At 35.4% G+C, this 27,685-nt stretch overlaps 1 protein-coding gene across 7 annotated transcripts in view; it reads right to left on the minus strand.

Annotated features, from left to right (window-relative positions):
- The window catches only part of ROBO2 (roundabout guidance receptor 2), a 610,594-nt gene that overhangs the window by 525,285 nt on the left and 57,624 nt on the right, over positions 1-27,685 (minus strand). For all 7 annotated transcript variants that reach the window (XM_047875818.1, XM_047875814.1, XM_047875817.1 and 4 more), the window contains exon 2: positions 18,163-18,489. In XM_047875818.1, the coding sequence (XP_047731774.1) occupies positions 18,163-18,489 (327 nt within the window). The remainder of the gene's footprint in view (positions 1-18,162; positions 18,490-27,685) is intronic.

Consider the following 27,685-nt stretch of genomic DNA (forward strand, 5'->3'; position numbering starts at 1 on the left):
TCTGGAAAGAGAAATACCCTTCCATTCAAGTAAGCTAAGGGATTCAAAACTGCTGAATATGAACAGTTACATGACAAGCCCATTACATACAAACATTAATCATAGTTAATGAGATAAAAGCTTTCCTAACGTGTGACATTGGGTAAGTGATAGATCAGCCATCCTTTCAATGAATGTGCCAACAGCTATGTGATTATTAAAGGCCAACTGCCATCACTGTCCAGGAATGGAGCAAACGGAGATTAGATGCACTGCAGTGACCACAAACAGTAGGATTTCTCTAGCAGGATTCATGGAGGTGCCCAAAGAGCGCTCACAGTATTAAGTTCTCTATGTCTTACTTTGCCACTGCCATGAGCTGGCAGTCATGACAGAAAACTCTTGAACTTGTTTATTCACACTTGTTTAATCCTGATTCTACACACTGACTCAGCCTGTGGGGTTAAGAAGATGGATGAGAGGAGCCAGGGCCATGAAGGGGTCAGGGTCATGATGTCGCTAGATCTCATTAACTACATCACTCAAGACACCAGTCACTCCAAAGGTCACTCCAACAGAGGACTCTGGATAGGTAAAGGAAAACCAGTTGGATGAAATGAACTGATTTTTCTTAGAACTGACATCACCTATAAAAAGAAAACTATATGAAATTTGATTTCTAGAGCCACATATACGTACTTGTTAAGTTAGTTTGAAGAAATGAAGAATTGTTGAATCACCATATTGTACACTGGAAACTAATATAGCACTGTATGTCAACTAGCTAGAATTAAAATAAAAGCTTTAAAATGTTTTCAAAAGAAAAGAAATCAATAAAATTTAAAAGGAGAAATGAAGAATAAATCACCTACAAACTCTCAAGAAAAAATAGATAAACATTGCTAAAGGGGCCATCAAAGCCTAGTTAGTTAGTCCATGAATTAACAATTATTGTGATTTCTTACCTTGTCAAGTTCGGACTACCATATATGTTAGCTGGTATAAAAAGGTAGAGAAAAGGCTAGTATTCACAAAGCTATCACCATAATTAGAAAGCTGAAAAACTTCTTTGTGGCAGAAAAAAATAATGTTTTTAATTTATTTTACAGAGATATTATAAAATAGTTGGCAGTAAGACCCTTACATGAAAACATTCAAGAAACCACAATGTTACACTGCAGAAGGAGTTACTAAACATGTTTGCAACGTAGATTATTTCTATTTCCTGAGTACATGGGCAAGTCATTATTAGGAGACATCCAAATTCCTAATACTTTGAAGAAATAAAAACTGAAATTATGTTACATCTTATCCAATTTGACCAAATTATAGAGCTATTCATTTATATGTGTGGTATTTCTAACTTTTATTTTACTGAAGCATTACACAAAATTTAATCCATTTCATAGACTATTATTAAAGTGATAGTGTTCACAAATAAAAACAGTGGAAATAATGTTTATTTCTGGCGGTAATTTTTTTATTTTATTACTTTTCTATAGTTTCTAGACTTTCTAAAATAAGAATATAGTACATAATAAGAAAAACATATGAAAGTAAAATACAAAATAAATAAAAGTAAAACAAGCAAACAGATATTCACAGTAGAAAAGGCTTTATAGTAATTTAGATAATATTGGTCCGAAGAGAAGGGAAATGTAATATTGCTCTAATATACGCCTCCTTATGTATGTAATTATAAAATACAGGTGAAAATATTTTGGTAAATAGCAAACAGGCATTTTACCTAATAAAATACTGTATACACTAAGTATAAGTCAAATATATAAGTAAAAAAATAATTTGTTTCATTTCCTTTCTAGATAAACAAAACAAAATCCAATTTATATGCTAGAAATTTATATTTGTTTGTTTTCATTAAAATTAAAGAAACCAGAAATACTGGTCGAGAATGTACATAATTTTTCAAAAAACACCGCTTACCTTAGACCCTAATGCCTGAATGAAAAAGAAAAATGACTTAATTACATGGTGACAAGGTGAATAGGGATTGCATAGATGTGGATACATAATCAGTTAATTCCTTAACAGACATGTAAGATTAAGGAAAAACCTCATTTTACCATTAATATTATCAATTACTCGTTGTCAACCAGAATTCACATGAAGAAATGTTAAAAAAAAAAAAAAAAGGTCTTATCAGGGCTAAGAAGAAAGTTGGAGGAAAGGCCAGTTAAAAAGACTGCTGCTAAATTTACTTGACATCCAAAGTTGGCTGTTCTCAAGTTTTCTGGAAGCAAATGTAAGTGATATGTTAGAAATATCTTTTTTCCAATAAACACGTTGACCCTTTATACTAGCTCAGTTCGATTTCCCTTTTCTGGAGGACAAATGATCTAGTCCAACCTCCTTACCTTAAATTCAAGAAAACAGACCCAGAGAGATTAAAAGGTTTCCCCAAAATCATGGACTTAGTTAACAGTAGAAAAAGGCCAGAATCTGGTGCTTTCTGGGAAAAGAAATTCCCAGAATTATCTTCTCTCTACCTTGCTGTCTCATGAAACTGACTCCCTTATTTGTCATCTCAAGCCTGCCTCTCATCAGCTGGGAGCTCTGATTAAGTCAGTTCACTTCTCAGGACCTCAGTTTCTACTTTTGAACAAGAAGACTGATGATCTCTAAAGTTCCTCCAACCTGCCAGCTTCTAAATGCATGATATTATGATGACCTGATTCACCCGAAGGTTGCTTTTTTTTTTTCTGATTTAATCCTACATTCATTTCTTATGAGAAAGCTTCCATTAATGCCCCTGTAATTAACATCAAACCCAAATGGAATGAATGGGAGATTTTCTTATGCACAGGATAAGGACCCTTAAATAAGAATGAATAATGATAATATTTCCCAGAAGACAACTATGGCAGCCCTCAAGTATGATTAACTAGACCACTCCTTGTCTCTCTTTCTCCACAGAAATAGAACAGTTCATTTGCATGTCATCTGATATAAAGAGAGATTCTAGCATATAATGGGTTATTACCATTGGGTACTTCATTAGTAAAGCTGTTCCTTATGATGTGACAGAAAAGAAAAAGACAAAGTAAATTGAGATTCTTACATCTCTATTAATGATACACACATTTGAAGATTAGATCCTATCAGCTTATCCATCAATCCTAAAGAACCAAACAAGTACTTAGGAAGGGTTGTGCAAGTTGACCCCTTTCTAGGTAGTCCTGTTTAACAACAGGCTTTTGAGAGAAGCTGCTTTTAAAAAGAAAATCCTATATGAATATTAAACACAGCATTTCCCCCCTTCTTTTAAGAATATTCAAAGCAGACCCAGGAAGAAAACAAAAATAAATCAGGCTTTCTATCAAGCTGCTCTTGAATCTGGACATGTGGTTCCTGGGGAATTATATGTTATAAATGAGGGGTTGGGCTACAAAATGCAATTAATTTAATTGCTTATAATCTCAAAGGATTTCAAAATAAGATGTGTAAGACGTATGCACAAATGGGATTTTTCCAAGGACTTTTCATGAAACATGATAATACTAAATTTAAGGACATTATTTCTACTTATGAAATTCCTTGTGACTAGGAAAGTGATGAGGATTATTTTGCACCTGAACAGTTTACCAGCACTGTTTTGTTACTTTGTTTCATTATTGTGGAGGCTGGTTTTTCCTTTGAGGAAAAACATGAAGCAAACCCCTACTAAAATATGTAGTTGTACATAATTTTTAAAATTCTCTTCTGACCACATCATCACATTGGTTCAGGTTTGCCTATAATTCCTTAAGATCCCGAGAAGGAACAGGTGCATGATGATCATTGCCCCACATGTAAGGCAAAACCTGCAGCTTCCATCTACTGGTCCTTTTCATTCCTCAAAGGTCAACAGAACAAGTATGTTCTCTTTGTCTTGACAGTTTTTGATGTGCTTGGTGAGAACTACAGACCTACCAATGTCTTCATTGCTCCTGGCTGAATAACCCCAGTTCCTTCCACTTTCCCGACTTGTGACAGTCTTAAATCCTGGATCTTTCTCTTCTAGAGGTATGCCAGGTTTAATGGTGAATTTAAACTGACATTCAGAACTACTGACAATATTTCACACATTTTCTCAGCAGTAAAGAATCAAACTGGATTACATTTCTTAATCTCAACTATTAATGCAATTTAGAGTAAGAGACTTTCAGCCGCCAAATAATGGACCCCCATTCATTATCATGCATTAGGGACTCTTTACTCCCATGAACAACCACACCCCTTTTACATTAACCTCTCCTTCCCCTTAAGAAATGCCTATCATTAAATTCAAAAATCATGATGGAGCAAAATCAAAAATAGAAAATTTCACAGAACTATATGTAGTATGTACCACATGTTGAATTTATGAATTTCAAACTATGAATTTGTAAGTCTGATTAAGTAGTTTTAAGCAGATCATGAACAATTAACAAAAATATGAATTCATCAGTATTTGAGCAAAACATTTAAATATTTAAGAGTTACAAAATAAATTATTCAGTTCCTAATAAGATATCTCTTATGTATATTTTATTGTCTACTTAAAAGAGTTGGACAGCTTGTTTATTTTAATTTCTAATTTTGAGTTCTTTACAAATTCATAGGAAGTTGTAAAGATAGTACAGAGGTCCTTGTACCTTCACGCAGTTTCCTCCCCAATGGTTACATCTTATATAATTATTCTACTACAACACCAAAACTAGGCACTTGACATTGGTACAGTGTGTGTGTGTGTGTTCGTGTGTGTGTGTGTGCATATGTGTGTGTGTATACATGGTTCTATATCATTTTACAACATGTACACATTTGCGTAACCACCATCAAAATCAAGATACACAACTATTTCATCACTACAAAGATCATTACTTGTTCTCCCTTATGGTCACACCCATGGCTCTATGGCCCATCATCCCTAAGTCCTGGCAACCCCTGATCTACTTCCTATCACTATAATTTTGTCATTTTAAAAAGGTTATAGAAATGAAATCATACAGCATGCGACCTTTTAAAATGGCCTTTTCCACTCAGCATAATGCCCTTGAGATCCACCCAACTCATTATATCAATAATTCATTCCTTTTTATTGCTGAGTAGTATTCCATGGTATGGATGCTTTGTTTAATCATTCACCTATTGAGGGACATTTGAGTTGTTTCCATTATAAATAAAATTGCCATTAAAAATTGTATATAGTGTTTTGTGAAGATACAAGTTTTCATGTCTCTTAGGTAAGTGCCCAGGAGTGCAACTGTATAGTAAGTGTATGGTTAGTGCCCAAAGAAACTGCCAACTTAATTTTCCATAGCGGCTGTACAATTTTACATTTGCCTCAATAATGTATGAGAGATCCAGTTTCTCTGCCTTCCCACCAGAATTAGGTAATGTCACAATTTTATTTTTATTTTATTTTATTATTTAGTTATTTAGGTTTTTATTTGAGCTAAAGGTACACAGTGATATCTCATCCCATTCTTAATGCGCATCCCCCTAAGACTAGTGATGTTTAGCATCTCTTCATGTGCTTGTTTGCCATCCGTAGATCCTTTTTGGTGAAACATCTCTTCCTGTCTTATTCTCATTTTCTAATTGGATTGTTTCAGTGAATGTTGAGTTTTAATGTCAGAGAAAGACAAGCATCTTACGATTTCATGCATATGTGGGGTTTAAAAAATGATACAGATGAACATTGGCTGGGGGCGGGGGGAGAGAGAGGCAAACCAAGAAACAGACTCTTAACTATAGAGAACAAACTGATGGTTACCAGAGGGGAGGTGGGTGGAGAGACAGGTTAAATGGGTGATGGATATTAAGGAGGGCACTTGTGATGAACACAGGGTGTTACATGTAAGTGGTGAATCACTGAATTCTGCACCTGAAATTAATATTACGCTATATGTTAACTAACTGGAATTTAAATAAAAACATGCAATGAACAAAAACAGAAACAAAACAAAAAAGAAAAACATGTTGAGTTTTAAGAGATATTTACACATTATAGATACGAGTCTTTTATCAGATATACATTAAGATATATGTTGTTTACAAATATGTTCCCCTAGAATATTACTTATCTCTTTATTCTCTTAACAGGATCTTTCGGGGTGCCTGGGTGGCTCAGTCAGTAAAGCATCCGACTTCAGCTCAGGTCATGATCTCACAGTCCGTGAGTTTGAGCCCCACGTCAGGCTCTGTGCTGACAGCTCAGACCCTGGAGCCTGTTTCAGATTCTGTGTCTCCGTTTCTCTGACCCTCCCCCGTTCATGCTCTGTCTCTCTCTGTCTCAAAAATAAATAAACGTTAAAAAAATTTTTTAAAACAAACAGGATCTTTCATAGAATAAATGTTTCTCATTTTAATGAAGTCTCATTTAGTTTTACAGTTTGCATTATGGCATCATGTCTAAGAACTCTTCACCAAGCCCTAGGCACCAAAGGGTTTATCCTACCTTCTAGAAGTGTTATAGTCTTATACTTTGTATTTAAATCTATGATCAATTTTTAATTCATTTTTGTATAATGTGTGTGGTTTAAGTTGAGGGTTTTTTGGGTGTTTTTTGTTTTGGTTTGGTTTTTGGTTTTTGTTTTGGTTTTTGGTTTTTTTTTTTTTTTTTTTTTTTTTTTTTGCCTATGGACATCCAATTGCTCCAATATCACTTACTGAAAACACTATCTTTCCTCTTTCAATTCATTTTAAAATTCAAAGCAGTTATTTGAAAGTCAAATTGACCAATGCTAATGATACTAAACACTGGACTTAGAAATTATCAAAGTCAGCAAATGTCTATGAGAAAATGCATGTCAGTATGTTTATAATTCTCAAGAACTCTAGAAATATTATAAAGGTATCATTATTATTATCATGCTCCGTTTTCTATAAAACTTAGTCAAGTTATCTTTAGATGTTAAATGATAGATGGCTCATCTTATAAATTGGATTCTTCATCTTCAAGCTGCTTTGGCCTGCAAACATGTCAATAACAACTGAAAGTGATGGATCGTCCTGATACTGATATTTGACAACTAGGAACTGTACAGAGAAAATCAAATTACTTGAATAAACTAATGAGCTCTCAAATGTCAATATATAACTAAATAAAAAGAAAGAAAAGATTACCCTTTCTGTTGTTTCTTTTCTTTAATATCCCATGAATCACAGAATTTTAACACCAAAACAAAGCTTTAGACTTCACCTAGTCCGGTGTCAGCATTGTATCTATAAAAGCAGATCACCATTACTGAGTAAAATAACTAAAACAAAGGCTAATGATTTCCTCAACACAATGAATGATTTTGTTTAAAAGAATCAAGGAGGACTCCTACCTTAGTGGTTAACAAAGAAGACCCTAGAGGAAGGTTGCCTGAGTTCAAATCCTGACTCTTATTGCTGTGTAAAAAATTATGAGTTAATTCTTTGGGCTTCAAATAAAATAGACACCAAGTAACAGGGTTATTTTGAGAACTTATACATCATAAGTATAAGACATTAAAAAAAGAAGCCTGCCATTTAGTAAGCAGTAGCAATTAGTATTATTCATTTTCTACCCAGAGAAATCATTCCACTTCTGCAGTTCTCTTAGCAGAATCAACCCCTTCTTCCTTTGAATCCCCTCAGAATGTCAGCCAGAGGACATACCACATGTTGTATCAATATGTTAACACACTGTGACTTTATGAGTCATGTCTTACTCTGTTGTGTTGTTGTTGTGGTGGTTTTCAACTGAAGTTTTAAAAAAATACGTAATATAAAGTATACTATCTTAACCATTTTTAAGTGCACAGTTCAGTAATGATAAGTATATTCACATTGTTGTGTAACGGATCTCCAGGTCTTTTTCATCTTATGACAATGAAACTTTATACACGTTAAACAACACTTGTTCTAAATATTTGTATCCTCAATACCTACCTGTATACTTAGCAGTTAGTACTGTACAAAAGTATAGCAAACAGAATTTATATCATCCCAAGAAGCCATCTTCATGACTTAAATGCTTATCAATTCTCTTTTGGAATGCCATCTCTCCTTTTTCTGATATCGACTTAATTCATCAGCGTAACTCAACCCTCATCCTACTGTACCTTAACTTGCAGTAGATCTCCCCACCCATGAACCCCCATGCTCCCATCCAACACACATTGAGTTTAACAAATCTCCTTAGTACCACACTTCCAAGTAACACTCCTTAATCAAAAACACCAAAGGACTGCCTTAGATCTTCAAGGAAAATGTAGTAAGCTCCTTAGGATGTTGACTCATTACCAATCTCTATTTCCTTATTTAAATTATCTCCCTCTACTCCCCTACATCCATTTTACAAATCAACATATGCTCATTTTCTCCCACACTGGCCAAGCACAACCTTAGGCCTTTGCTTTTATACTTCTCTCCGGTTTCCGAAGGCCACTTGCATTCATATTGATCCAGAAGCATTTGGTGCCACTTTGACCTCCAATGGCATGCTCTGTCAGAAGGCCCTTACCCTACACCACAGTGGAGGGTCACGTGATGAGGCTGCCCAACCCTCTCACTAGTAACACAAGGACCACTGAGACCTGGATCTCTTAAACCACTTTCAGTTCCTAACAACTAGAAACCCAATAAAGATGTTTTAAAGGACTTAAGGAAAAATACTGAATATGCTCACTCAATGTGAATAAGCAGAGAAAACAAGGAAGAGGAAAATGAGGCCAGTTAATATATATAAAATGGTTTATATTAAATATGACTTCTGGGGCGCCTGGGTGGCTCAGTCAGTTAAGCGTCTGACTTCAGCTCAGGTCACGATCTCAAGGTCCTCGAGTTCAAGCCCCGAGTTGGGCTCTAAGCTGATGGCTCAGAGCCTGGAGCCTGCTTCCGATTAGATTCTGTGTCTCCCTCTCTCTCTGCCCCTCCCCCATTCATGCTGTGTCTCTCTCTGTCTCAAAAATAAATAAACGTTAAAAAAAAATTAAAAAAATAAATATGACTTCTGTTATGAAAACAAAATAGTTACATTATATTTCCATTTAGAAACTATAAATTTTTTTGTTATAAACTATATAAATATTTTTGTTATAAAAATCTTGGTACAGATTTAGATGTTAGATAACCACATTAAAAAACATAATGATTGCTTTTATAAATACTTGTATAAGTAGGAAATGGCCTGATTTTCAGCGGGAAAGGTACAGATAATTAAAAAAAAAAACAAAAAACAAAAACAAAAAGAGCTCCTTCGCTGCTTACATGTTAATGTAAGCTGAATTCCCAACCTTTACTTTCGATGCTACCAGTGAGCCAAAGACAAACAGCCAGACTTTTGGAGCCGGTAATCCAGGGTGACAACCTTGTTTGTTGGCCTTTTGAGGATCAGTTGTACAACAGGTTTAGATTAATCAGTGAATACATGATTACAGATGGTAGATTTTCTGCAGAAACAAAATAAACATACCAAAAAAACCTGTTGGGATTCACCAGGGTCTGGGCCTATGTATCAGTCTGTCTGTCACATCATCAAAACACCTGTCTCCCATACAATCCTAGCTTCATTTCTACCCAAGGCCCAGAAACACTCATCTATTGCTGTCTGAGCAGCCCCAGGAAGGTAGTGCTAGGGAACTTTAGAGAGATAGTAGAAATCACCCCAAGCAGGAGCCCAAATTATTTCTTGTAAAACATCTATCCAATTGCCAAAAATGTGTAAATATCTCCTAAACTTTCTTAAGTGGTGGTTGGGAGTGTTGTTTTTGCTTTTGAAAATAGCTTAAAGAGAAAAACCAATTCCAATGATACAGAGTAAAACACTTTATCAATTTTACAATAGAACCTCACCCTTTGGCAGTGAAGCCACCAACTGCCACAAGAGGAAATTGCAGAGCTGAGTAAAATTTCACGTACTGTTTTCACTTCTATACTCTTATAATGAGCTCACCATATACACCCACTCATGCATGAAAGAAGTACAATCTCCTTCATGAAAAGATAGAAACATTGTGGGGGCTGCATGCGAACGGAAACGTGTATTAGACATATCAGAAACGAATTCAATCTAAAGAAGAAAACTGGAGATTCGGATTCTGCTGAAGCACAAATCTTGAGAGAAAAGCTTATAAGTTGCAGCCCAAAATTACGTTTTCTAGGTATAATGTCAACCGTATCAACTTTTATTTACACACCAATCAAAAGCTAATAAATTGAAGGCTTATACATGGGAAATCCTCCAAAACCTTGACTTTTTTTTTTTTTAACCACATCTGAACAGTGTTGCTGGGGTTGAAAACCAGCACTAACCAGAGCATGTTTTGTATTGACCCATCTTGGCATCATTATGAACAGTTTTGATTGTCACTCCATGGATAGTATTCACATATTTGCATACCTCAGGACAATACTGTTTTCAGAAACAATCTTTTGAGAAAGGCAAAGGACATCAAGATTTCACTTCATTTATGTGCTTTCCCTGGAGTCAGGGTTAACTCACGTTAATTTGAATGACTAGCAACTTGAGACTTGTACCAAAGAGGGGTTGCATGCAGTCAATTCAATCAACAGAAACCTGATATCAAAATATATCATACCTATTTAAATAGACCATAAATTCAAACATGTCCCCCAGCAGCAGCAATTTCACACCTTCACTTGCGAAGCTTAAGGAAACAACATGTATTTGAAAGAATTTGATGGAGTTTCACAAAATTAAAAGGTACACACACAGAACAGCCCAAAATAACACAGATGTATGCATATGCACATACACACGCTTCCACAAACATCCGTTTTCTGATACCAAAATGTTTGCTACTTTGTCTTTTGTTTCCAGTTGAATTTTTTTAAAATAATCTCAACACCCAATGTGGGGCTCAAACTTACAACCCAAGGTGCAGAGTCATAGGCTCTATAGATTGAGCCATCCAGGAGCCCCCAGGTAAAGATATTTTAGATTGATTGATGCCTATACATTCATGGCTTATAATACATTCTACTGAGTTTACAGATTTCTTTTAAACCAACCTCAGACCAGCACTGTGGGTGTGGGGCAGAACAAAATCTATAGAATGCAAACAATATTTGATTCTCAACATTACTTTCCTCTTAATACTATCTGTTAGAAGGGATTATTCTTGTATTAAGATTAATGGCCTGTATTAATTTGCTATAGCTGCCATAAGATTGGGTGGTTTAAACAACATAAATTTATTTTCTCACAGTTCTGGAAGCTCAGAATCTGAGATTGAGGTGTTGTAGGGTTCCGTTTCTTCTGAGGTCTCCCTCCCTGGCCTCCCCCTTTTTGCTGTGTCCTCACAAGGTATTTCCTTCCTGCACTTGTCTCCCTGGTGTCTCTCTACATGTCCAATTTTTCTCTTATAAGGATACCAGTCTGATTGAATTAGGACCTAATGTAGTGGCTGCATTCTAACCATTCTAATGGTTCTACCTTCAAATAAACTCACAGTCTGAGATACTAGGGGTTAGAGCTTCAGCGTATAAATTTGGGGGGAACACAATTCAGCCCATAACATGGCTCAAATACTTTGGACTATGAACATTTTTCAGCTATTAATATTCCCTACCCTACAAAAAAAAATTCTGAATTCTTTCTTAAAATTTGTACAAATACAAATAGAAAAATCATGAAGAAATTAGTTGCACCTACATTCTTTATGGTCCAAATCTAGGAATATCAGCTCCAGATTGACTCACTGTCTCTTATGCATTAAAAAGGATAGGTTTGTTTGTATGTTTATTTCTTTTAGGATAGTTATGGTGTGATAACTTCAAAGTTACATGTAAGTTCCTCAAAAAGTGAAACAGATTTACCAGCCATATGACTCAGCAATTCTATCCTTAGATATATACCCAAGAGAATACCCAAATGAAACCAAATTTCTACGCAAAAAAACTTGCACAGGAATGTTCATAGCAGCATTATTCATAACATATAAAAAGTGGAGAAAATCCAAATGCATATCAACCAGTGAGCAGATGTATAAAATGGGGTTTATCCATTCTATAGAGCATTATTCAGCAATATAAAGGAACGCAGTACTGATACATGTCATAACAAGGATAATCCTTGTAAACATTATAATAAGGAAAAAAAGTTAGTCACATAGACCATATACTATATGATTCCATTTATATGAAATATCCAGACTAGGCAAATGTACAGGGATGGAAAGATTAGTCTTTGCTCAGGGCTGAAGCCGGAGGGTTTGAGAGGAATGGGGATTGACTGTTAATGGGTATAGGGTTTCCTTTAAGAGTGATGAAAATGTTCTACATCAAATTGTGATGTGGGTTGGGCAACTCTGTGAATGTACTGAAAAACAATGAATTGTACACTTTTAATGGTAGATTGTATGGTAAGTGAATTAAATAAAGCAATAAAGCAATTTTTTAAAAAAAGTTCTCCATGGTTCAACATTTTTTGAAATTTAATTTATTTTGTATATTTATGGAATATAAAGGTAATTTGCCTGGCTAACATTCATTTGCAGCCAAAATAAAATGAAAGAAAAAGAAAAAAGTCACATATATATCAACTTGGAAATATCAAGAAACTACCTTGTGTTCATTTTTAATGCCACCTGTGACCTCTATTACTAAAGTCAGTCTACTTCTGTAACCTCTCTTCCTTGTACAGATAAAACATCAATTTAGTTGTGGATTTAAAGCAAACAGGATCATTATGTTTGCAGAGTGTTCCATAGCTTTGCTATTCTAGCAATCTGTGACCTATAAATAATGCAAGACCTTTTCCTTGTCTAAATGACTTTCTTGCAGCATGAGTCTTGATACACAGAAACAGAAAGAAAGAGAAGAAAGAAAGAAAGAAAGAAAGAAAGAAAGAAAGAAAAACAAATCAACCCACAGTCATGGAATTCCATCTATTTCTAGTTCCCCAATTAAATTATAAACCGCATCTATTCTCTCTTTTGTAGTTGCATCAAAAGCCACCTTTTAAATATTTTGCCATTTTATTTTTATCAAAGCAAAAGTCTATCAGAGCTAATCTGAAAAGTTTTTGTATTTTGCTTTCGAAGTAAGGAAAGCAAATATATATATATATATATAGAGAGAGAGAGAGAGAGAGAGAGAGAGAGAGAGAAAGAGAGAGAGAGAGAGAGAGAGAGAGAGATCGGTTTCCATGTGACCCCTGACCTTTGAACCACAACCTCCTTGCCACTAAAGCGTTCAGCACCTCATTTAATCTCCCCTCTCTACAGTGGCATAGTGCTGAGAAAAGGAAACAGAAAACATAATCTGGGGACTTCATCAATTTTTCATGAATTTTCATTTAGGCCAGAACCCCCTCTTACCCTGGTCGATAGATCAAGCTGCTGTCATATATTTACCACCTGGGGCTACAGCTGCTATCTCTAGGGGTTACCACTGACTCAGGCTATATCACAGGCAGCCACAAAATGTGTAAGGACCCCTGTGCTCCTTCTGCTCCAAACACAGGGACAACTGGTGTTCACACTGAAATCCTATCTGCATCAGCTATGCCTCCACTCTCTTGGGCTCACTGGAAAACTGTATTAACATCTTCGGTGCCAGGTGCTTTGGTGGGAATCCCGCAATTCTGTTTCCCAAATATGTAAAAGTTGCTTTCACCTGAATACCTTTCTTGAGTTCAAGTGATTTGAAAAGTACTTTCTGGATTGCTATTTTTTTTCCCTTTACAAACTAAGAGGGAGAAAGCAAACATGAGGTAAGTGATTGGACACTCCATATCAATGATGCCCTCTTGAATGTTTTTTTTTTCCTCAAGCGCATTATTATGTTACATAAAACTGAAGTTTGTATGAAAGGAAAACAAAAAAGTGTTTTTACAGTATGGTAAAGAATGGGCTGACTTCTCTACAACCTGCCAAGATAGATGGTTATCAATAAAATTGCACATTTCATTTGACAGCAGAAACCAAGATTTTTGAAATTAAAAATGAAAATCAAGGCAAAGCAAAGAGAGTCCAAAAATTACCGTATTTTTTAATCAATAATCTTTTCACAATAAAAGTTGTAACAAGTTTGCTACTTATCCGTATACTCTTAATCACCTAGATACCAGAGATCAGTAATTCTCAACTGATTTTGACCCCTCAAGACACAACTGGCAGTCCAGAGACATTTTTGGTTGTCTCAACTGGGACGGGGGGGGGGGGTTGTGTGGGGGGAGCAGGTCTTATTGCCATCTCCTAGGCAAAGGCCAGAGGTGCTGTTAAACATCCTGCAATGCAGAGCACAGCCCCACAACAAAGAATTTTCCAACCCCAGATGGCAATAGTGCAGAGACCTAGATACTTTGCTCTAGTTCCCTCACAATCCACTCACAGCTAAATTCTTGGGAGAATGGCAGCATTTGCCACCCCAATTCCACCGCTGATTCATTCTTCAGCTGACATGTTCACTTTCCACTCCTAGAGCCCACAGGTACTTTTTATTTAACCATCACATGACATTTGCATTGCAAAATACTTTTTCTTTCTTAAAATTGTTTCCTTTTCTTGTCCCTTCGCTCCCCATATGCCATCACGCTGATACCTCTCAGAGCCTCCTGAGCCAGTACTTCTTTCCTTTGTCCACCATTAAATATGGGGTTCCAAGCAACAGGAGTGACCTCAGCCCTTATTAACCATCCCTGACCACAGCCTGCCTGGGCAGTCATGTCTACTTCTTTTTCTCCTCTCATCACTTTACCCTCTATGTGGTAAAGACCTCTCTTCTCAATTCTAGAAATTCCCTTTTTAATGGAACATGAGATATGTTTACCTCGAGGTCTCATTGGTATGTCAAACAATACAGCCAAAGCTCACCTCAATCTCCTATTCCCATTTCAGTTGTTTCTTCTCTCCTGTACCCGCCACCCCTACGGATGTAGCACTATAGACCTAGTCACTCGACAGAAACAAAAACAAACAAAAAACCAAAGAAGCAACCACTGGGAATCATCTCGTATCCCCTGAATCCCTAAACTGACCATAAAGTGATATGCCTTATAATTTCTAAATATGACTCATACTATTTCCTTCTTTCAATCTTCACTGCTATTTTCAGTTCAGAATCTGATATATAGTCTTTTCTGAATGATTTGACAACTTATTGACTCATCTCTGACTTTAATCATCATCTCCTTAACCCAATTTTCAATTCTCTTTCAAGGACTATTTTACGTAACAAAAAAAAATCTACTTTCCCAACTTACGGTGCTCACCAATCTTTCAAGCTACCTTATAGTTCTCATACACAGTGTTGCTAGGCTTCCATTCCTTCCTTTACTGGATGAAAAAGAGATGTGTCATAATTGAGCATTTAGGTTACGTGTTCTAAATTATGAAGGCCAAACATGTACCTTATCTATCACTATTGTTGTATCATTTTATTTAAAAATATATACCTTGGTAACAAATAATACTGAAATACCACAATGCTTTGACCCAAATTTCCATATTAATACATTTTATGAAACACATAAGGAAAGACAGATGACTGATGATCTAATGTGAAAGAGATGAGTAGCATATAAATGGGTATTATTTGATCTTGTGTTGCCTCAAATGGCATGAACTGTTGACACGGCATTAGAAGAAAGAATTTTATTCACTAGCTAAATCCAATTTAGAAGCCTTCTTGTTTTCCTCTCTAGGTCAAAAAGTATTTTTAGAATTTCTCAAAGCTCATTGATTTAAAAATAAAAAGTGCTACTGTCACATTACACAAGAAGAAAATCATGGTTTAAAATTTTCCTCCTAAAACAAGTGTGATTGATTATTAATGACACAAGTAGGAAAGCGAGCAATCTTTAGATTAAATAAAAACACAAGATGAATGCATGTAGGGAAGAATTTTAACAAAGCTAAGGTTCAGGGGAAAAAATGTTTATAGCTGCCCAACAATAAAATGACTGGCAATTTAGATAAACTTTAATATTAAGAAAAAAAATTAGTTGAAGATTAAAAACAGATATTTGTTGCTGAGTAGATAAAATTAAAAAAAAAACATTTTAAATAAAAATTCTTTATTGCTATTTATGGAGTAGGCCAAATTTCAATTAGAGTGTTTTCCCAAATATGGCACAATTCCCTAAAATTAAAATTAGACTAATCAGGATCTGGTCTTCAAATCTCCATTAACTTATTGCCTAGGTCTTCATCACTTAACCATCACGGCCTTCATTTTATCTATAAAATGGGAGAATAATGCCGATAACATTTCCTATAAAGGGAGGTGGGGGGGGGGGAAATCAATGGAATTTGACATTGAAATATTTCAATACGTTTGAAAAATTCCAGGAATAAGATATTTCAAAATAAAAATAGAAGAGTCAGGAATATTTATTTTTGAGGTTTTTGTGTGTACATTTCAAATCTCACTAAGCTGCATCTAATTTAGCTACTTTTTGAAGTCAATTATAAAAATGAAATTACCTGGGACCTTGTGCAAAATAGCATTGCTAGCTAAGGTTCTAATGCCCTTATCGCAAAGTACTTCACAAAACAAATTTGGGTTTTAGAATTCTTGTAGCCTTTCCTATTGGACATACACGTTTCAAGCATTAGTGTGTTTCAGATTTCCTGGTACAAACTGTAAATCAAAAGTTCAGACACTTAAGAACAAAAGCTTCCATCTAGGTAGCTGAAGAAGAACTCATATGATTTTATTTACTAAAAGATGCTTCCCTGTGTAAAGCTGACATATTCCAGAGAATTGCAACACATATATATGCAAGTTTCCCAATCCAGTTTGATACCATGTAGCACATGAGTATAACTACCAAGTTTAATTACAGACATGAGACGTTGAGCTATTATTTTGCACTCCCTTCCCAGCTACATAAATAAGTCTCATGCATCTTGAAGCATCTCAATTTTCTTATCTATGAAGACCTACTGGTACAACCAGAAAGGTGAAGAGTAAATTTTTTACATCCAATTGTTACCATCTTATTAATGATCAATTCCAGATAAAATCTTTCCACAGAGTAGCTAATATCAAAATTTCATGGTACTGTTTAAATTAGGACACAAATTTGATCCTTACCTATAAACCATAATAATAATAATAATAATAATAATAATAATAAACAAATCTATCATGTATTTTAATACATTCTGGAAAATAATGTAGGCAATGTTCACATAGATGCAAAGCATTGACCTCTTGACTTACTAGTGCTATTCGGGCTATCTGCTGAATACATATATTTTTTTTTTTTTTTAAGTGCCAGAGGTCAAGCCTTTAACTATTGCTGACTCCCAAGACTGAACAAGACCCTTCCACGTATAAACATTTTGTCCTTATAAAACCCAGGTTTCTTCCCTGATGAGTTTTGTTGGTAGAAAAAATAAACAAATAGAGTTGCTGTCATTGTTCCTGTATTCTCCCCTACACACCTAGGGTAGTGATTCCTGAGTTCAGACTGGAAGTAATAAAAGAGTTAATATAATCTAGGGAGTATATTCTTTTTAAGGTCGTTTGTTAAAAGTTAGATTTAGCAATACTAACATTATAATATAATATAATATAATATAATATAATATAATATAATATAACATAATACACTATATAGAGATAAGTAACACAAACAGGTATAAAATACTGAATTTATGCCCTATATTTGAGGCCACGTTAGACATAAATTTTGCATTTCAAAATAGCTGACTTTACGGGGCGCCTGGGTGGCTCAGTCGGTTAAGCATCTGACTTCAGCTCAGGTCATGATCTCACAGTCTGTGAGTTCGAGCCCCACATCAGGCTCTGTGCTGACAGCTCAGAGCCTGGATCCTGGTTCAGATTCTGTGTTTCCCTCTCTCTCTGCCCCTCCCCTGCTCATGTTCTGTCTCCCTCTGTCTCAAAAATAAATAAAAACATTAAAAAAAGGTTTTTTTAATAAATAAATGGCTGACTTTAATACTTGATTATATCTTTCATTAATAATTCCAATTTTAAATATCAGCATCATTGCCACTTTGCTTTAATGTAAAAGCATAATTTCCACTTTGATTCAATATAAATAAATTTACTGTAATACCATAGCTTGACATTATTTTGACCAGCTTTCTTTGGAGAAGGCAAAGTAAAATTATGCACAGTGTTTTGACTTTTCTTCTTTAGGTATTAAGTAGCCACAGAGACAAATCAAAGCTTACTAAAAATAAATCAAAGTTAAAGTGCATGCCATTTATAAGATTCATTGTGTTTACTTACATGCCACTTCCAGAGATGCATTTCGACTCACTGCTTCACCGAGATAGTTCCTTGCAACACAAACGTAGCTTCCTTCATCAGGTTTGCTTCTGCGCCCATGTACAATGCGCAAGAAGAATAAGGATCCGCTGGGCAGAAGCATCCTGTGAGACCGGGGATCATCCTTGTCAGTCTCCACCCGCTCACCATCCTTGTACCACTCAATGGTGGGCGTTGGCCGGCCCTCTGCCTTACAGTTCAAAGTGGTGGGCTCTCCCTTAGAGACAATGACATCTGAAGGGTGCTCCACAATCCGTGGCGGGAAGTCCTCCTGGCGAAGACGAGATCCTACAAACAGGACAGAATGAAGACAAGCTTTAACATTTCCTTATCTATAGCTCTTGTTTGGCTTAGGTTCACATTGAAATCCCCAATTATTCAAAATGCCCTTATTACTATTTTATTCATGCTTCATTCTTTGGTTCTTGATGCAGCTCCTAAGTCGTTGCCAGTCCTTTGCAGAATGTGGTAATACACCATTGCATTAATATGTTAATTCTGATGAGTTAGGTTTAAATTTTCCATGAATTGTGACAAGCAAAAGTAAAAGAGAATATGAGATTTTCTGTTGGGCGCTAAGAAGAGTAAGATTAATCTCCTATCCTTGAAGTGATTACTATCTACTGGGGGACAAAGCCAAGTGGGCAACTATCTAGAATATACAATGCAGTGTATCATACTGGCATTGTGTCATCAGATTTAACATAAAAAGATAACCCACAAATTATATACAAGTATTAACTCAATTTAACAGATAAGGAAGCATCTCAGGAAATGACATCAATTTCCCAGAAATGTAGAGGAAATAAGCTGATGAGGCAGGATTTGAACTCAGGGATATATGACTGAGGAATTCAAGTATAAATCATTATATTAAAATAAATGTTGCATGGAGGTCCAAGAAATGCATTACAGGAAGAGAGTGGAAAAAGAAATGTTAACTTTAACTGGATTATAATGAGGCCTCCCCCGAAAAGGTGACATTTAATTGAGCTGTAAAGAATAAAACTATGTAAATAGAGGGGAAAAGACATTCAAATTGAAGAAACAATGTGAGAACATGAGAGTATATGCATAAATAATATATTTCATACTCAGGGAGGAAATTGATATGGCAGGTGGGGGTGAAGGGTAGTTTTGGAGCCCAGAAAAAAGGGCTTTAAATAACATGCTAAGGATTGTGATCTTCATTCTATATGGCTAACAGATTTTGAGGGGGCAGTGACATGACTATCTGTATTAGATAGTTTTGGTGCTCAGTATAAAAGATAAAGAGCAATGGAGGCAAAAGGAGAAAGTTACTTAACTATTCTGGAGAACAATAAAAAGAACTTGACTTTGAGAAATGATGCTGAAGGTAGAAAAAAGAAGACAGAGGCATACCATAAAATAACCCTTGATAGAATCTGCTATCTCACCATAGAGTCAGGAAGAGTTGTAGGCACCAATGACTTCCTTATAAGTACAATGAAACGGGAGCCATTAAGTGGTAGAAAAAATAGGAAGAAAACAACCTGTTGGTATTTTGAGATCAAAATTGTCATAATGTGTTGTTTTATATATTTTTAGTTTATAAGGTGTCACTGGCCATTATTTGTGAAAGGGTCTTACCAGCTCTTGCGCATAAATCTAACAGAGATGGTGAAAGAGATAACCGTGTCAGTTGGGGTGCCTGGGTGGCTCAGTCAGTTAAGTGTCAGACTCTTGATTTCGGCCCAGGTCATGATCTCTTGGTTCGTGAGAGCGAGCCCCATATCAGGCTCTGTGCTGACACTGTGGAGCCTGCTTGGGATTCTCACCCTCTCTGTGCCTTTCCCCTGCTAGTGCTCTCTCTCTCAAAATAAATAAATAAACTTAAAAAAAAATAACCATGTCTGAGGCCGTAATGATAGTCTAGATACAAGTTTTAACATTTTCCAACCAATCATCTAATATTAGCACATTTCAGCTTCAAAAATAAATAAATCTGAGAAATATTAACTTCCCAAGGTTGTTGAATACAATTTGTTATCTCATCAGATCCGAGAAGGAACTTAAACATTACAAGTGCTGGGTACCTAAAGCAAAAGAGTACAAAGGTCAGAATTTATTTTTTTTAAACGCACTAAAAAAACCCCAAAGCATATAAATATGGACAGGTAATCACCTTGTGCATCACAATAACAAAGAAGGTTATATATATATTGAAAATACTGGATCACAAAAGCAAATGAGGAATTTCAAGAATATAAAAAGTAAGATGTATTTTTAAAAGACACAATCAGAAAAGATCTCAAAGTATTTAAATATGAATGTCTAATCACAGTGGCAAATCAGTAACATATTCCCAAATGTAAAGATCTGGTCTCAGAGCCATACAATCTGATCCTAAAATGGAACAACATTTAATCTTACTCTTCATGTAACAGGCATATAGGCTACAATCACCTTGTTTAGATACCTTTCTTGTTCTCTAATTTGCCACGTGCACTTATCTGCAGCCCCCCTATGTCAAAGTTGTTCTGTTATTAAAGCTAAGCAAGTCAATCATCCATGTTGTTAGAGTGCTCTTCACTTTATCAAATAGTTCCCCACCTTATTTGGCAGTTGGCCCAGATAAGGCCTGCAAAGAACCTGAAATACACAAATACTTATTAAATAAAATAGAAAATAATGGACTTATAAAAGGAAAAAAGGCAAAATATCTAGCCCCCTTAGCACTTACACCTAGAATCCAGCATGTCCAATAAGCCCTCAGAGAATTTTACCCATTAATCACTATAGCATATGTAAACCTAATCTGGTGTTGTCACCCTTGGATATTCTTCTAGTCATTATATTCCCACTGTTATAAAAACTTCAAAAAGACATCTATAATCTAAATGGAGAGGTAAAACTATCCATTAGAAGAAATTATAAGAGCAAATTTTCATGACCGTGAGTTAAGGAAAACTTTCTTGGAGACCAAAAGCACAGGCAACAAATCAAACAGATAAATTGGACTCATTGGATTTAAATATTTGTGCTTGGAGGGGGGGGGAGGGAATCAAAAGAATGAAAAGACAACCCACAGAATCAGAAAGAAAATATCTGCAAATCATATAGCTGATAGGGGACTTATACCTAGAATATAAAGAACTCATAGCATAATAAAAAAATGCAAAAAAAATGCAAATAACCAAATTTTAAAATAAGCAAAGGATCTGAAATAGATATTTTGCAAACAAAGCCAGACAAATGGCCAATAAGCACATGAAAAGATTCTTGACATCATTAACTACTAGGGAAACGTAAATCAAACTCTCCAGTGAGAAATACTTCCCACCCAGAAGAATGGCAATAATGAAAAAAAAAAGTAAAATAACAAGTATCGCCAGGAATGTAGAAAATCTGAAAGCCTCATACATTACTGGTGGGAATGTAAAACGGTGCAGCCACTTCGGATAATATTCTAGATTTTCTCAAAAATTTTGGAATTAACATATGACCGAACAATTCGACTTCTGGGGATATAACTCAAGAGAAAGGAAACCTTATAGCCACACAAAAACTTGTACATGAGTCTAACGTAATGTTCATAACAGCATTATTCATAATAACCAAAAAAAAGAGAGAACCCAAATGTCCATCAACTGACTAATACATGTTGTACATCCAATAATGCTATATTATTCAGCAGTGAGGAAAGAATGAAGTCCTTATACACACTACAACATGGATGAACCTTAAAATCATTATACTAAGTGAAAGAAGCTTATCAGAAAAGGCCACATATTACATGACACCATTTATATGAAATGTCCAGAAGAGGAAAGTAGAGACACGATGCAGGTTTGTCATTATCTAGGGTGGGGAATAGGAGTTGGACGTGAAGGGGTATCAGGGTATCTTTGGGAGGTGATGAAATATTCTAAAACTGATTACAGTGATGGTTGCACAACTCCGTGATAATAATAAAAGCTATCATACTGCACAATTTCGATAGGTGAGTTATGTGGCATATAAATTATTTCAGTAAAGCAATTTTTAAACAGTTTTGGGTAAGGCATTGTGAACAAGCTTAACATAAGGGGTAAGAATTCATGTTCACCCATGCCAACAATTAGGTTATTATCTTCATTTATAATTCTTGTTTTGAAATATAATCATCAGATCAGCAATATCCAACAGGGCATAAAATAAAGCTGAAAGGTTTCACCATATAGGTTGATAGATACACAAACAAAGACAGACATGTAGAGCTACAGAAATATATCTAAATTTTAAGATGTTATTAAAACTGAGGGGATTAATTCTGAACTCCCTTAAATTCAGACATTATGCAATATAGCAGTGACCTTAAGATAGATAAGCTTTAGGTAGGTAGTGAATTCTTTAAAGTTGTACAAAAATGGGTACTCTTGTGTGGGCAGAAAAGGAGAATTGTGAGGGGACCAAAGATTTCATCAAATTTGCAAAGAGGTCTGGGTCTTTAAAATTAGGAAGGACCACTAAACTACTAGGTATGCTACATTATTGGGCCAAATAACCCAATTATTTCGTTTAAAAAAAAAAAAAAGACAGCTGAGTTGTCAGCCAAACTTAATGGGGATTCAATACTGAACAGTAGAGGGGGCTGTACTTTACATGAAGTGTCCTGAAAACTGTTGAACTTTGACATCCAAAGGCAAACTGGAAAATACAGGACTCCCAGCCCAACCCAGGACCTACACAATACAAATCTGCACCCCCTCAGGGATGCCTCTCCAGGCAAAGTTTGAGAAGCATTGTTGTAACCAGTTTTTGCATGGCCCTCCCCTAAGAACGTTTTTACATTTTTAGTGTTGTTAGAAGACTAAGGAGAAGGAGGAACAATTAAAAAAAAGGTAGAAGAGGAAAGAGACCTCATGTGGCCTAAAATGTTGGAAATATCTGCTGATACTTTACAGAAAAAGTTTGCCAATCTGCTTTAGAGTACCTGTTTGTCACTTTCCATTAATAACTAATTTTTTCACTTATATTTCTTTTATATAGGATCATAAAACTGTTTTCTCCAGATTTCAGATGGGAAAAAAAAGACAACTTTGACTGCAGTGTTAATATTGCTCACGTAATTATTTGGGATTCTTATACAAACAGATCAGCTAAGCAAAATATCAGATTTACCTGCAATTCTAACTTTACTTGCAGCAAGTCTAGACACCTTTTTATTTCAATTATTAATAGGACAATCACATAGTCAAGTGTTTTTTTTTTTAATTTTTAATGCTTATTTATTTTTGAGATAGAGAGAGAGAACATGAGCAGGGGAAGGGCAGAAAAAAGGAGACACAGAATCTGAACCAGGCATCAACACTGAGCCCAACACAGGGCTCGAACCCACGAACTGAAATCACGACTTGAGCTGAAGTCGGATGTTTAACCAACAGAACTACCCAGGCACCCCAGTCAAGTTTTAATTAAAAGCATTTTATTCAACTTTCTTCATCTCTTATTTTAAAAAAAAAAACAAAAACAAAAACAGAAAATAGTCACAGGGACTTAAAGATGAACATCCAAATGTTTATTGTTGCTAACCATGAAAGTAAACTATAAAACAGCCAAGTGACTTGTTCATAATTAAAGAGCTAACAGAAACAGAATTAGAACTTAAGACCTTTAATCCAAAATATTCAGGATTCTTAAAAACTGGATGTAAGAATAAGTAAAGAACGCACATTACAACTACCCTAATTCCAAAACCCTCCTCTAAGTTTGACTGAAATGAGTCAGATAGATGCCTCTAGTCACATTTTCCTTGGTTTTCAAAATGTAATTCTCAGACTACCAGCATCAGCATTACCTGGGATATCTCCTTAAAATGCAGAATCTTGGTCCCCACAGTGAACAAGAAGCATCAGAAGTTACAAATGGAAGACGTCTAAGACACTCATTTTTGGTGCTGACCAGGAGAAGGTCATGCCCTCTGACCTGGTCTAAACTGGTCTGGAAAGTCATGACTTATACCTGGCAACAAATTAGTCAGGTGCATGCAGAAGCATCTTTGAATGAGGTTCTAAGCACCCAAAATTACATAATGGATTTTTTTCTGCTTCTCAGGGATTCTCAAACAATGATTTTGAAATGATCGTTGGTAAAATATTTAATAAAAAAACAAACTGAGTAGTTTATTTGCTCTTCAAATGTTAGAGAGTTGGAGTAGAAGTATAAAATCCTAACTCATAAATATATTTATAAATATATTTAATATATATTTATTTAAATATATATTACTCAGTGAGTGCTAGAGTAACTTTTGTTTTTAGAGTAACTTCAATTACACAGTATAATAAAAGAGAATAAAGCACCTAGAAGAACACTTGCTGCTTTCATTTCGGAGGTAAACTGCTCCTTCCTCATTGTTCACTTAGAGTATAGTTATTTCCTTGAACTAAGCTTTACTTTTCACTCATATTTCACTCATAGTGAAAGCTATACTTTTCACTGTATAGTCATATCTGGTCAAGTTAAACAACACAAACTTTTCTGATTTTTTTTTAAAAGGCAGAAGAAATTCTTGGCAAATACACTCCCTCCAGCCAAATTTCTGTGCAGCATCTGTTGTTGTTGTTTTTTCCTAAAAACAGACACAGTACTATCTCCTAGTTAATAATAACCATGTGTTCTGCTGTTGTTGTTTTCTTTTGTGTGTGCAAAAAGTACCTTCATTAAAGCATAGGGATAGGACACTTGGGCAGAAAGCTGCACTCTGATTGTGAGGAGTGACTGATTATATATGTTTAAGTTGGGGGTATGCAGGTAGAGATAAAGGAAGTCTCTAAAGGAATTTCATATGTTAAAGAAGACTTACAGGATCCTGGAGGTCTGGCTATTGTCAAGCTAAGGTTGATTTTGACCTCTAACAAAGCATTAAGACAGTTATGAATATTTTCAAAAAAAATCCTAGTAAGACTAAGCCAGCAAGGTTCTCTCTGATTACTCAAATTTTGAATGTGACCAGAGATACTTCCTGAAGTTTTCCCTCCCTCAGAGAGGTGCATAGTGCAACATGAAAAAAAATCAAGCCTTCCTGACCCATCACATTGAGGAGGAGGTCATTGTGGAAGGAAAAAGGGATATGGGTTATTAACCAGCAAATATTTATGCTTCACTTTACCAGGTGCAAATCAGAATACCAAATGACTCATCAGCCAATTTGGATGATGAAAAGAAATTACACATAGACTACCAGGACATGTAGTGAGCACCTTATTTTTTTTTCTCTTCTATAAACAAAGATTCCCCCCCCCCACTATTTCCTCCTTAAAACCCTAATCACAATGCTAAGACTTGATGTTTTCTGAGGTCATTCTTGCATTAATGTTTTTCTGCACGGTAAATTTTAGTTAGACCAGGTTGATCCCTTTATACTAGATTTCAAAATGAGTTGTTACTGCTTTCTATTTTGCCAAAATAAATCCTATCAAAATTTTCTCCATGGAAAGCAACATATCTCAGTGCCACTATAAACTCCATCCACACTGATTAGTGAGCTAACATAATTTGTAATGAAATGGAATTGATCACTCCATCAAGTCTGTCCTTGTAACTTTTCTATCCTTGAATTCTTCATGATGAATAAATTCTAGTATACTTCCTTTATGAGGGAGGGGGGAAACAGATCATTTCCCCCCCCCCCATGTAAGTCCTATATATGATAGGATGTGGTGAGCAAGTCAATATTCAGGAAACACAAAAACTGTTTTATCCATTTAACCTTAGTAAAACTCTCTCAGGAGATGACCTGATTTGGCAATGAATTAAATAAATTTATAAGATTCTCATTCCTTCTGGAAGCACAGCAGTACCATGTTAAAAATGAGTTTAAATTAAAATTGAGAACTCCAAAAACTACTTATTTACTATAAAATTTCTGTATGGCTTTTCAATGTCATAAACTAAAGGGCAAATTATATGAATGGGAAGTGATAAGTATAAAAGATGTTTCTTGTCAAACTTAACAGGTAACCTTGATTGTGGAAGTTTCAGTTATGCACAATGGCATCCAGCAGCAACCCCATTATCCAGTTTTCTAGGTCCAACAGGAAGAAGATGAAGCCACGAAAGACCCTCTCATCTCAAATCCCCACATTACAGATGAGAAGAAAAAAGAAATAGAGAACCAAAGAACTGAAGTTTTTCTCCAAAACTGAGACTACAAGAACTATAGTTACCATATCTAGGAATACAAGCTCTGTTTTTAGGATGAGTTTTCTTTGTCCATTATGTCTCTTTCTTAGCCATATTTTTTTGGAAATTTAAAATGGAAAGTCCCAACCAAGCACTAGATTTCAGTTTATTTTTGTTTTGGCTTAATTGATTCCCCGCCCCCCCCTCCCCCGCTGGGTCATTGTATGCATTAGGTATATGACCTTAAGCAAGTTACCTAAACTTTCTTATAACACTATTTTGTCATCCTAAAATTGAGGCAAATGGAACAGTAAACTCCTACAAATTCATTGTTTCATAACATGACAATGGCTGTCACATCATAATGGACATAACGACAAGAGAAGATGACAGGTAGCAGGCTTAGATTTACTAGCACAGAGCAAATTTTTAAAGATACATGAGGTAGATTAATGCTCATACTTTTAATAAAATATAAATTAGAAAGTTTGCCTTGATAGGTCTATCAAAAGAAATGGCTAATCAAATGTTTTCTTAGGGAATGCTCCAAAAGTTAACAATGCTTTAAAAACTTTTGTTTAAAAACTAGCTCATTGGGGCGCCTGGGTGGCTCAGTTGGTTAAGCGTCCGACTTCAGCCAGGTCACGATCTCGTGCTCCGTGAGTTCGAGCCCCGCATCGGGCTCTGGGCTGATGGCTCAGAGCCTGGAGCCTGTTTCTGATTCTGTGTCTCCCTCTCTCTCTGCCCCTCCCCCGTTCATGCTCTGTCTCTCTCTGTCCCAAAAATAAATAAACGTTGAAAAAAAATTTTAAAAAATAAAAAATAAAAAATAAATAAAAACTAGCTCATGTAACCCTTGTAATTTATTCTTATATTTCTATGAAATTTATTTCCATGGCCAATAAATACATGGTTCTAAAAATCATTTTAACCAAAAACCAACTGCTAAGATAGGGATGCTTATCTTAAAAGTAAATATTTTATCAATTATGTAAAATACAACCTTAGTCAAGATATTTAACATTTCTTTCCTTATTCAGGGTAAACAGGTTGCTATTTTAGGGGAAAGCAACTGAGACAGATTTCATAAAACTTTTTCTCTGAATTTCACAAGTGTATGTCAGGGCTTTATTTAAGTACTCTTAAAAGAAATTGCTGAAGATACTAAAAGTGGAACACATTTTCCATATTTCTTTCCTCCACCTCCTTACGTTATTAGTAGCTTCATTATGTAAGTTTTAATTGCTTTTTATTACACATTTTCTGGCTGCTTAAATCCAATGCTCTGAGCTGCCGACCTCACCTGAGAAGGTGGATCTAGGCAACACAGCCCCAACATACAGGAGAAGGCATGACT

Source organism: Prionailurus viverrinus, chromosome C2, assembly GCF_022837055.1.
Source record: "Prionailurus viverrinus isolate Anna chromosome C2, UM_Priviv_1.0, whole genome shotgun sequence".
Taxonomy (NCBI): domain Eukaryota; kingdom Metazoa; phylum Chordata; class Mammalia; order Carnivora; family Felidae; genus Prionailurus; species Prionailurus viverrinus.